At 42.1% G+C, this 12,964-nt stretch overlaps 1 protein-coding gene across 6 annotated transcripts in view; it reads right to left on the bottom strand.

Annotated features, from left to right (window-relative positions):
- The window catches only part of LOC120724509 (serine/threonine-protein kinase BRSK2-like), a 141,578-nt gene that overhangs the window by 12,101 nt on the left and 116,513 nt on the right, over window positions 1-12,964 (bottom strand). For all 6 annotated transcript variants that reach the window (XM_040016725.1, XM_040016728.1, XM_040016726.1 and 3 more), the window contains 5 exons: window positions 7,383-7,443; window positions 3,728-3,935; window positions 3,167-3,215; window positions 2,086-2,209; window positions 20-200 (listed from right to left, as the gene is read on the bottom strand). In XM_040016725.1, coding sequence (XP_039872659.1) covers window positions 20-200; window positions 2,086-2,209; window positions 3,167-3,215; window positions 3,728-3,935; window positions 7,383-7,443 — 623 coding nt within the window. The remainder of the gene's footprint in view (window positions 1-19; window positions 201-2,085; window positions 2,210-3,166; window positions 3,216-3,727; window positions 3,936-7,382; window positions 7,444-12,964) is intronic.

The following is a 12,964-nucleotide window of genomic DNA, read 5'->3' on the forward strand; positions in this document are numbered from 1 at the left end:
TGTGATGTATGTGGTTTACCTGAGAGCAAGGTGAAGGTGACAGAATATATGCCGTTCTCCTTTGTGGCGCTGGTGCTCTCGGTGTAGGTGATGTCCACCTGGAACTTCACCGGCTTCTGGAAAACCGTCGGACCAGCTGTGGACTTGTACTCTGCCCGGAAACTGGTCTGAGAGATGACGCTGTGGCTCAGACTGGGAATCTGGGGAGAGAGACAGTGGGTGAGGGTAGGAGGGTGAGGTTGGTGGAAGAGCAAAGGCGGAGTGCTTCTGAGTCAGCAGCACTGGGCACGCAGACACAAGACAACTTGCGCATCAGTTAAAATGGCAGCATGGATGTAAGAGAAAGAGACGGGAGCAGAAGGAGGCACTGTTGGATGTGCTACACCCTAACATGTGGTGACATTTTGATGCATAAGCGGCGGAGGCCACGCTAACACCAAGACGTGAACAGACAGCAAGCTGTTGCACAGAGCTGTTGTGGAGGACCAGCGTGGATCGTCACGATATTAGTCAGGTTTTAATCTCATGGCTGGTTGGTGTACATGAGCGTTTGCATTTTTCTCCTGGACTGCTGGGCTTCTATGGTCCTGCTTGGTGAGTTTCGCGCTCACTATAGCAGGTTTTTATCACGCTCATGAGGGAGCACCTTCACCTTATATTTCAGGCTTTGTAACTTGGGATGAAAATGCGAAAACTATAAGTTAACACATCATGTTTTTCAAACGTGTGTATGTGAGAAGAAAAAAATATCACTACTCCTCCTGTTTGATTTGCTTAGTGAGTATTTCCAGGTACCAGCGTGAGTCATAATGAACATAATGTTGGTTTTCATCTGTGCTTTATTTTGAAGGTTTACACATACACTGTGAGTAGTGTTGGGAAGTAACACAATACCAGCGTCATGTATTTAAAATACAAAATATGAGTAACTGTATTCCATTACAGTTACCGTTTAAATAGGTGGTAATCAGAATACAGTTACTTTGTTAAAATAAATAGAATACACGGGGGTCACTTCCTGTTTCATGTTAAGCTGTCCCCTTTCTATGCCTTCTCCAATTTTGGTGATTTAATGCAGTCGGGCGCAGGTTTAGCTCAGTTGGATGAACATGTAGTCATATGTTGCACGGCTGAGAGCGGCCGGCCCGGGTTTGAGTCCGACCCCCCCCTTTTTTTTTTCTAATTTAATTTCCATCTGGGATTAATTCAGTTTCTCTGATTCTGATTGCTGGAAACACAAACAAAACATGTAACAAGAGGCTCTAATGTAAGCGGCCTGTTAATGTTGGTGGCGTCAGTTACACCATGGACCCAGAGGCAGCAGTGCACAGGCAGGAATGCGTTTCCGACACCACTTCATAAGAAGAATGGGACGGACGAAACTTCAGTATCTTCGATGTACTATTGCTGTGTGATTTTTATTACTATTACTGAAGGCTACCAACATTGTTAGCTTGTTCATAGACTGCAGACTGTTAGGCCATTTTTAAATACTCATGTACACGAGTCCGTACTCGCGTTTTCACTAGTCCGGACTTTGTAAGTTCACACAGGAGTCCGGACTTCCCGAGAACGCAGGACGTGTACATGACATCACAGCTGCATCCACTGTTAATTTAACTGTGATTAATATTTGGATTGGAAATTACACATGACATAAAAACATGATGAACAACATGATGTAGGTGATTTCTTTAAGAAAAATGAAAAAAAAAAACCTTTCCAACACTGACTGTAAGACTGTAAAATTATGTACGCAAAAATGCTAACAAAGATTTTATTGTCTTTATTTTTTCTCTGATATCTGAGAATAAGACTTCAGAGACATCAACAAAGTTCAGATGTGGGAGGAAAAAAGGCAGATTGAGGTCAAACTGATGTGCACATGCTCTGTCAGGTCTTCCAGTCTGCTGTGTTGTAGCGATGACTTCTTGTATTAAGGAAGAAAGCTACAACAATAGAACAGTTATTTATCAGATCAGCCTCCATTGTAGCATAGATCATTCAAATCGGACATAATGTAATCAATAATGAAATGTTACAGGATTAGAAGAACAGAAGAGAGGAGTAAGGAGGGGGACTTACAGAAAGGAAGGCGTGCACAATGTCGGCCTTTATGGAGCTGAGAGGTTTGTCTCTGATGACTATGAAGATCTGCTCCTCCTTCTCTAGATTGATGAAGTTTCCAAACCATGACTTCTTAGCCAGTCTGCAGAAAAGATTCAAAGTTTGGTTCCAGCGTTACAAAGCACACTCAGTACACCCAGGTTATATTTTATTAACAACTAACAACTAGCTAAGAAAAGAGGTGGGATTGTAACAATTACAAAGAAACCCAAACAAATGAGACCGATATCTGACTAATAATTGTAACAGACAGCTCCATCAGCTCCATCACCACTGCTAACTAACGTAGAGTTGTGCAGATGATTACTTTACCTAATTTTAAATTGTTATTATGCTTTTGAAAGATTTGTACTGAAGCATTTTCCCAAAACACAGACCTGATGGGACACACGCGTTTCTCTGTGACTGAGATACTTTCACAGCAAACATGCTTTTCTAGGAAGTGGACAGCTGCACACTCACGCAGCTTGGCTGGTTATTAATCATGGTATAACTGCACAGAATGAGCACATTACTGAGTTCCCTGACATAATAAAAAAGGGCAATGTCTTACATGCTTATCAATGACTCAGCTAACTTTAATTAAAAAATAGTTTTCTCCAGCGAAGAAGGCCGAGTGTTTGACTGGGGTAAGATTTGGTTTTGGAGTTTAAAATAACTTGTAGCTGGTGTCGTCTGACTTATGATAACCGTCATTAGCCTGCCTGCTAACAGGGACAAACTGCTAACTGCTAAATAATAAACTACCTAACAACAGGGAGCCTGTTCCTGTGTTTTCTCTGTATTGTTGCAGGATCGTTACCTTACACTATAATACTGTGATTTGGTGTTATATGAATAACACCGAATTGACCTGAACTGAAAAAACGCAGTTCGCTTGCTAACTTAAAATGCTATCACATGGATAAGTCTACCATTCAGATTCCCAATATGCTAAAATAATGTAGCTGCTGCAGGTTCACATTTGAAACACTTGTGCTGCTATTAAATAAACATAATGGACAGGTGAGGTATTCATGTTTGCTGCTGTGGTACTCACTCTGGCGAGGAGTCTGGGGTGAGACTGGACATATCCTCCTGGGTGGGAACTGTGGACACAAACAGAGGCTAAATGTTAGATTCGGCTCTATAACTTATGGAAACGGCACTTGGGGAGATACTTCTGTGTCTTGTTTTTAGCACTACTAAGCAGATATCATCAGTGTAAACGAGTACTGGGCCTCATCATGACTTAATTCGGTTTGTCTGGAGGGGGGTTGGTTCAGCAGCATCAAAGCAGCTGTAAGAAAACTACCCAAACTAATGAAAAAATGAGGGAATTTTGTAAATTTTCCACTTTCTGTAATGAGGCCGTTATCTTCTTTATGACATGGCCTCAGGATGCAGATTCTCACGGTTAGGCTGGCGTCAGGTTAACTGCAGGTAAACGCAGTCATTAAGAGATTATTTGTCCTTGTTATTCCCCTGAGCTATAAGGATGGATTGCATAAACACACTCTGCTGAGTAGATTATCACATGGATAAGAGTAAGAAATTCGATCTGATTAAGCCAAATCATGAGGTTTCATTTCCTGGGCCCTACCTGTCTCCTCCACCATACCTTGCATTTTCCTGCGGTGGAAGCGTGGTGAGCCGAGGAAGCTGTTCTTGATGGAGTTGAGGCGCGTCCTCCAGGGCATGCCACCAATGGAAGGGCTGGGCGGTGGTGTCGGGCTGGGCGTGCCAGCCGGGCTGTCCTTGGGCGTGTGCACTGGGGTACCTTTGGGGGTTGGGAGAGGGCTCCCTCTGGGGGAGGGGTGGGGAGTCACCTGCGTGATGGGGACAGATTTGGCGTTGTGGTCAGGGTGGAGGTGGTGGCGGCGGAGTGGGGACATCGGAGGCACCGGGGAGAGAGGGATAGAAAGCTTGGGGGGAACGGTAAGGGGAGGGTGGCGCCTCACCCGGGGGCTGTTGGGGATGCAAGGGGCCAGAGGCTGGCTCGGGGTGGAGGGCTCAGATTTAGGGGTGGTGGCAGTCTGGTCCGTGTTAGGGAGTGGGTTGGACCTGGTGGTTTGCAGGGGCTTCTCAGATACTTTGGGCTTAGCAGGGAGGGTCTGTGTGCGGGGGTGCATGATGGGCGAGCCCATCTTTGGCTGGTAGGCGTTATGTGTACGGGGTCCCACCCCATTAAGGCGGACCTCGGGGGAGTGGGTGGGGCTGCAGTTGGGGGACTGGCATAGGTCTGGAGATTGGGGTGGGATAAAAAACCGCCGGATGGGCTGCGATTGTCATGCACCGTCACAGATGACAGCAGGGTCAGCCAATAAAAAAAGCCAGAGGAACACCACGGCCCAATGAAGGTTCATTCCCATTCAACAAAAATAAAAATAAGCAAACACCAGGAAATAAAAAAGGAGTGTGGCAGATGGTTGAGAAGTGGAGCAGGCAGGAAGTGGTGAGAGTGCAAGAAAGAAAGAAAGACAGAACATGCGATTAGCAGAGTGATTAAGCCAATCACGAGGCAGCAGTGGAGCATTCATGATGCATTAACAGAAGGGATGCACCGAGATCAACGTGGTCACTTTGTCCACATTCTCATACTGTGTCGCTTCTGCAGTGTTACAGCATACACAATATCACAGTCTACCTTTGTTCTCCAAGATTCACCTGGACTCATTACTTTAGTGCATTATAACCATGTAAATCACTGTTTACACGGAGAATAAAGCATCGTACGCTTTATCTATCCTACATATGAGCTAGCAGCGTGTCCACCTCTTTAAAAGCTAAACCCCTCTGTGGTCACTGTGGTCTGTGGTCACACTGAACACGCTGGAATGTTGCAGCAAATCTCCAGAATGTGGAGAAAGGAACAACTTTTAACTGAAAAGATGAAGGTTTGGAGTTTATTTAAATTTGGCCTCTTAATATCAGGGCCAACCATCAGCTGCACTTCCTGAAACTAAGGCTTTCACCTGAGAGAATTCCACTACTGTGAGATACATCGGTGCATCCCTAATTACCAGCAAGTGACCCAGCATGAAAGCTAACCGATTTAGCTTCACCCTCCACCTGGGAAAGCAGCCAGAGTGCATGCCCAGTGCTGACGCACAATACTGTGGGATGAATGAGCAGATCACTGATAAGACAGGTCAGAGCAGTGAGAATCCACAGCTGAACAAACTGCAGCAGCACAGCAGACCTCAGCAAATCAAAAACAGCGAGGCTGCAGAGCCTGTGGTGAGCTGTCAGCCTGTTCTTGGAATAGCATGTGCAGCTGATCTGCATAAAGTAATACAGTCATGTCTGTGTAAGTTTAACACTGAGAGTTCTGCAGTTCTGATTCATTATTTTCTCATTACCGAAAAAAGAAATGCATCAGAAGACTCAACAGCTACTCATTGATTCTCATCAGTAATTAAAGCAGTAACCTTTTTAGGAAGTTTCCAAAGCATCCTCTCTTCAGCATGTATGAAACAGACTGAGCAAATAAACTCAGGTGGGTCTGTTGAATGAATCAGCATCACTTATAGAAAGAGGAGCTGAAGATTACAATCTATCTCCTCTTTAGTTCGCTGTGTCACACATCACAATGTGCGGCTCACAAGGACAAAACATAAAACTTCAGCACGTCCTCACAGGATAGAAAATGTTACGATACCCAGCCTGTGCTCTTTCTGAGCGTTAGTTAGTAAAAATGAAAGACTTTAAGGAAACAGCAAAGCAGCACCTGGAGGCTGTGAACTGATTCACACACTTCTCCTCCCTGCTTTGACTCTGCAGCAGGGTTTTCTCAGAGACTGACAGACGTGTTCTTCCACTAATTTGCCACGTCATTAGAATCTCTTCTTCATGGATATTAATCGCCAGATCTCAGTTTGGTCTGCGCTCATAGATGGATCTGGTCCCGCTTCATCTAAAGCTCTGTGTGACGTACAGCGCAGCACACACTGGGTTCAAATGATCCTAAATCAGATCAGCCTGCTGTGAATAACAACGAGAATAAAAAGAATAAGAACAAGAAGCCCTTTATTTATTTCACAGCTGCAGAGCAGTTAGATGACAATATAGATTAAAAAAAGGGCATCTTTTATTTTCCACAGATGACCAACTGACTATGATTTGTTTTTCAGTAATTTGGTGGAAACTGTTTTAGTTAGTAATGGAGCGACATCATCATCAACCCAACAAATAGCATCTGTTAAATGTCTTATTACGTTTCCCCTGACGATTTCACCATTCACTTTTTAAACATAAGTTATTACAGTGAATTATACACGTGTTAGTTTGTTTCCAAATATTTGGTTTTAGCCAATATTTACAGTTTATTCAGAAGAAGAAGTGGTTCATTGGAAAGAAAGGACAAAATGCAAAAAGCATTTGATTGTTTGGGTGACCAGCCGGAACCCAAACACACAGAAAACTTTAAATTCAATCAACAGGCAAACACTAATTTATCCTCGTAGCGATGAGGTCGCTGGCGTATTCTAGTGGCTCATTAGGAAAACTGAGCGTTTATGACATATGACTGAAAAAACATTTCATTTACTACAATGGAAGACTCGATAGATACTTTTTAAAAACATTTTTCCCTGAAAACTCAAATTATTAAGCTATTAAACTTCGATCAGTTACATAAATTAATTGACTATTTACCGCAGCTGTACTGTTATTTTACCAGAGGACTCGTTTTTTATGGTTAGTGATTTGTTTTGTCGTTACAGTCAGCGCTTTGTGGGGATTTTTATGACAGATACTCTAATATCATATGTGCAGAACTTGAAATTTACTCGAGTTCCTCCTGCTAATGTTAGCTGAAGCCCACACTGACCAGCTGTTAGAAAATTACTGACATGTTTTTTCCTTCTGCTTTGACTTTTTCAATAAAACTAAACGAAGTCTTATGAATCTTCAGCGGGCTACAATGAGAGAACTACAAATGGCTCTCAGATGGACTTTGTTAGTTGTATATAGTCAGCTTTGGCCTTTTCATGCTTTAGTTAGTTTAACATTTCCAGATTGGCTTCACTGCAGAGTTCTTCTTTCTTCACCTGCCCTGACATGATGTACAACTCACTCGTTTCCCTCATTTAGGCTGTGCTGTACGTCAAACAGGCTTATGATGAAGTCCACAATGTGAGCTGCTGATGGGAGGCAATGGGAGGGAAATGTGAACAAGTATGTGTGTATGAGCGGAACAATATGCCAGCAGAGCCAGTCAGCCAGCAAGGTGCTTGTGGGGAACCAATCACTGCATGGAAGGGACGTATACTTACCCTGGGACTGCTGAGAGGACTGGTGGACAGACCAGAGGACGCTCCACTGATTGACCGTGACCTACACACACACACACACACAAGGTAAAATCAATATTCACAAAGTGGACAGTATGCATGATGCACAATACCACAATGTACAAAGCAGCACACACACACACACACACACACACACACACACACACACACACACACACACACACACACACACACTTGTTTTCATATCTTGGTGAGGACATCTCATTGACATAGTGCTTTCCCTTGCTGCTTACCCTGAGCCTAAACCTAACCATAACCTAACTGTAACCCTGACACTAAAACAACATTTTGAGCCTCAAAAATGTCTTCAAACTCGTGGGGAGGGCACTTTGTCCCCATAAGTGACTGTTGGTCCCCACAAGTGCCAATTTTCTGTCCTCACAGCGATGCCTAAACATGTACACACACACTTCATCCAAAGGAGCTGAACCTTTCTGTGTAGCTCTTCCTTTTTTCCCTTCTACAAATACATTTTATTGTCTCCGTCCTGCTGAAACCTTTCCTCTTATCAACATCTGTAAGCTCTCCAAACCAAACTTCCTGAGCTGCCCTCGTGGGGCACTGAACTAAAAATGCATTTGTCAGCGAGGCTGTTTCCCCCCCAGGTCACAGTCACAATAAGCACCATTAAGCTAGCATGCTTTTTTACAGCTGGCATGAGTTCTGGACCTCAGCAAGTTTCTTTTTTCTTTTTGAAAATGTTTAAATCATTCATTGTTTCATCCAGACAACATTCATCTTCCACATTTCTATATACTCAGCTTCCCCTGCAAAAGATGAATGTGTACAAAATAAAGTGCTTTACAGTTTTCAAAATCTCTGGTGTTGACTGCATTACAAGTCAAAGAGCTGGTCTGTTCCAAAGTGCAGCCTTTTCTCCTGATCACTGGAGTTAAGGTGCTACCTTTAATATAATATATTCCTATAATATAGCCCTGATGGAAATGTGGGCTATGGTGGAAATCCATCCATCTTCTTCCGCTTATCCAAAATATCCTGACCAAGTAATTTTTTTGTGATTTTTTGGACTTTTCTGCTCCACTCTCATGATTTCTATCCACAGACTTCACTGACTGCTCTCCTCCCGTCTTTGGGTTCCTCTTTTTCTATTTGATTTAGTGCAATGACCATTACAGATATGGTAGTAAGAGGCTGCTAACCTGGCCGTAAATGGTTAGTTACAGGGGAAGTGGTTAGTGGAGATTTTCACTTCCATTGATTCTGAAGGATCTTAGCTTTTGTGTGGCTAATACAACTAGAGGGGAAAGTTATGGTGTGACAGGACAACTTAAGGCTTCAGTAATTCATGTCCTTAACCAAAGTTCAAGTTCAGAGCAGCTCAGTCAGTGTTACAACACACACACACACACACACACACACACACACACACACACACACACACACACCGAACCAGAGAGCTACTGCAAAATTCATTACCATGGTTTCTCTTTTCTGCTTTTTATGAGTGTTTCCATTTTTCATTTACGTGTCATTAACTTTTCACCCCCCCTTCTCGCTTTTGCCCGTACGCCACTTTCACCATTCAGGCCTGCTGACGTCTTTGAAGACTTTGGGATTTAATTGCCCATAGACGATTTGACTTTGTTGGCAGTGAAAAATGAAAACACTACATCATAATTAAAAATGCTTGAAGACACAGACAGACTGATAGAAACACAGGCACACACACAAAAATAAGAAAATAATTAAATAAAATTCTCATAAAGGAGAAATGACATTGCCAACTGCAAATTAGATTTTGCAGATGCGCTGTCATCACACGAGGCAGTATTTGGAGCTCACAGCTATGACGCTGCCCCATGGTTTCTTCATTATTATTACTATTTTCATTATAACCATAATATTATAACCACGGTGGCAGCACGGTGGCAAGGTGGTTAGCACTGTTGCTGCACAGCAAGAAGGTCCTGAGTTCAATTCCACCATCAGGCCGGGGTCTTTCTGTGTGGAGTTTGCATGTTCTCCCCGTGTTTGCGTGGGTTCTCTCCGGGTACTCCAGCTTCCTCCCACCGTCCAAAGACATGCAGCTTGTGGGGATAGGTTAACTGGATAATCCAAATTGTCACTAGGTGTGAATGTGCGAGTGAATGTGAGTGCGAATGGTTGTCTGTCCCTGTGTGTTGGCCCTGCGACAGACTGGCGACCTGTCCAGGGTGTACCCCGCCTCTCGCCCTATGACAGCTGGGATAGGCTCCAGCGCCCCCCGCGACCCTGAAAAAGGATAAGCGGAAGCGAATGGATGGATAATATTATAATAATAATAATATTTAAATAATATTTAAAATGCCGATGTTGAAATGTTCTCTCTTTGGCTGCTTTAGCGTCTCTACAGCGATGCAGCTGAAGAAACTTCTAAAACAAATATTAGCAAGTTGTTAGAAATCAATTAGCTTCTTCTGCTTGTGCAAAGCTTTTATAAACAGTATTTTTACATCTGAACTCAACATTCTACTTTAATTGAATTCAGCTGTGAGTGAAATAAAACATCTGCGTAACTGCTGCTGTGCTACTTGATTCATCATCCAGATTTTTTGTCTTTTTGAAATAGAAAACTACATTAATCTTGTTTTTTTTAATGACATGATGAATTCGTCTGACTTAAACATGCTGATGATTTACGTATTTAAGAAGTACAGACGAACATCAAACACCTGATGGTGAGCCTGTGTTAATAAAACCACTTCTAATCTTTTAATTGAAGCAGCTATCATTAATTTAAATATATAGACACATCTCGTTAAATGTGATCACTGCTTATGTTTCCTACCAGTAAACTGCAACTAAAAACTGATATTATTTCCAAATGAATTAAACAAAGGTCTCTCTCAGAGTCTCATTTTAAAATGCCTAACTTAACAGCATTACAGAGTATATTTAAAGCCTGCTAGCCCAACTATGGGTCGTTTCACACTTTCTGACAGGCCTCATCTTTGCATCTAATCGGAGCCACTGAACTGTGCCTCTCGCCTGTTTGTGCCGTCAGTACCTTTTAGGCTATTTTTTAATGAAAACACCTGACAAACAATGACTTACTAAATGGTACAGATCATCGACGATGTTTGTTTTGGTGAGTGAAATTATATCAATTTGAACTAATTAGCAGATGTGTGTGTCTGTGCACTGCACCAGTGCTCTTTCTGAATGCAGTTTGCTACCTAAGCTTCTTAGAATTAGTTGATTGTTTTTGCACTTTACCCTTTTATCCAAATATGGCGCTTCTGGTTATGCAAAAAAAATATACCAGTAGCTAACATTTATAGTTTTAAAGAGTTTTAAAGAAATGATGAAATCACAGTTCATTCATGATGTTTGTTTTTCAACCCAAAAACTGGACCATCAGAGTTATTTAAAATAACCGAAGAGCAAAAACAAATAAATAATTGGAGTTAAGAAATCATTACGTGAGAAGTTGGAAGCATCAAACCTAACTTTTTGAAAATCTGCTAATTGTATCAACTACCTCATGATTTTAAAAGCTCTTTGTTTTCCATTATTGTCTGTAGCCCCGCTGTGATACAGTCCCACAGAGTATATTACTGCAGAATCATACATATTCTATCTGCTCTGCGTCCTCATGCTGAGGAAGCACGCGCTGATGTTATGTTAAATCATGGCGACGGGACTCTCCCGTCAGGGAGAGGAGCTCTTTTGTAACACGCAATTCATCAACGGTGGCGCCCATCCAGGACAAACCCAGGACGCTAACGCTAGCTCATCTCTGAAACGGGAAAATGGATTCCTGGTTTGTTGCTGGTGATGTTTGTTCGTGGGCACAACAAGCTTCATTTTACGGATATTCCCAGTTAGATGACGAGCAAGATAAAAAGCTGTTCAGTGGGACTGTGAACCTCATTTTCATCTCGTGTTTATGCTCCATCTGCATTCAAAGCAATTAATTTATGCTAATCTCCATTAAGGCCACAAATCCATAGACAAACTTGTGTTCCTCCTGCAAGGTCAGCCGCACAGGGAGGATCCACAAATCATTATACACAACCCTCCCCATGCATCATTGGAAAAACACACTGGCAAAGTGCAAAAAAGTTTGTTTGTTTGCCAGTACTTCCTCCACACACACACACACACACACACACACACACACACATACAAACGATATGGAGTGAAGATGTTAGGAGGGGAGGAGGCGGTGTTAGACACGGAGGCAGGAAGTTGACCTAAAAATTGTGTTTGCCTCTCAGCGGCTGAGGAAGCAACACCAAAGAGGAAGGGAGTGCAAAACTCATCGTGTGCCATTTTTCAGATTTCAGCGTGAACAGAATACTCTGCTCACACTGATATAGGCTTCTGATAACAGCGTGACCACTTTACATCATGCTACTTGGATCCAAATACTGTTTAGATCCAATACTATCTGACACAATACACCTGAGTTTCCATTTGTATCCACTTTGTCTTATTATGCACTGATGGACACCAGGGCCTTCTGTAGTCTGTCCCTACAATTCTAACATTAGGGCTGTTCGATATAACGATATATATCGGATGACGATATAAAAACGTCTATCGTTTCATTTTACGCTATCGTTTGTTACGTGGTGTCGCAAAATAAACTGTTTACGGCAATATTTTTTCATGGTTCTGATGTCACTGTAGTGGTTATATTCATTTCTTAAAGTTCTCTCTTTCTCTTATATTTAATATAACCACACTACGGACGGACAAGCGCCTGTTTTTATGCGTTGTCGTTAGCAACAACGACGGTAACAGCATCGCGTGTCCGCTTGTTTATGTTCCACATAAACCTTTCACAATAAAGCTCAAGATCCTGTTGAGACTTTTCAAAATAAACTGAATCACGTGAAAGAGCAGATTATTTACGGATGAGAAGTAAAAAAAAGCTGCCAGGTGCTAAAAAATAAACCTTAGACTCAAACGTTAGAACAGGCTTTTCCCCGCAGCACGCCGTGTAATAAATACAAAGAAAACGGCGGCCGTTACAACTTATGTCTAAAAATGTATCGTTTCATGCATCGGTTAAAACACTCAACTCCAGCTACATGACGCCCAGCTGGAAACACTTCACAAAAATCGAGATTCACAGAATTTACAGAAAATGTTAAATTTTTGTGATTTATAACGTTATCGGACGATAGAATTCTTATATCGGGATATGAGATTTTGGTCATATCGCACAGCCCTATATAACATCATGTAAAAGTTGTTGTTGTCCAGGGACTGTTCACACAGACGGATCCATTTACAGTAAATAAGGGGCACCTACAGTGGCCCTAAAATGAAAAGAAGTCAGAACATATAAGAAGAAAGCTGAAAACTGACTACAGCATTTAGACAAAAACAGAAAAGGTAAACGTGATCCACCAAAAAGATTTTAGACTTATTCACCAGGATTGTAATGGAAATATTTGTAACCTGTTTTTTGAAGTAGGGTTGCATTTACCCAAACATAAAATTGATTTTTATTTATTAAAATATGAGGAAAATATGTTGTCAAAGGCAGTAACACCGAGTCACTGCCTTACCTTTATTTGGACCAAAGCATT

Source organism: Simochromis diagramma, unplaced genomic scaffold (assembly GCF_900408965.1).
Source record: "Simochromis diagramma unplaced genomic scaffold, fSimDia1.1 OVJJ01000692.1, whole genome shotgun sequence".
In the NCBI taxonomy this organism is placed as follows: domain Eukaryota; kingdom Metazoa; phylum Chordata; class Actinopteri; order Cichliformes; family Cichlidae; genus Simochromis; species Simochromis diagramma.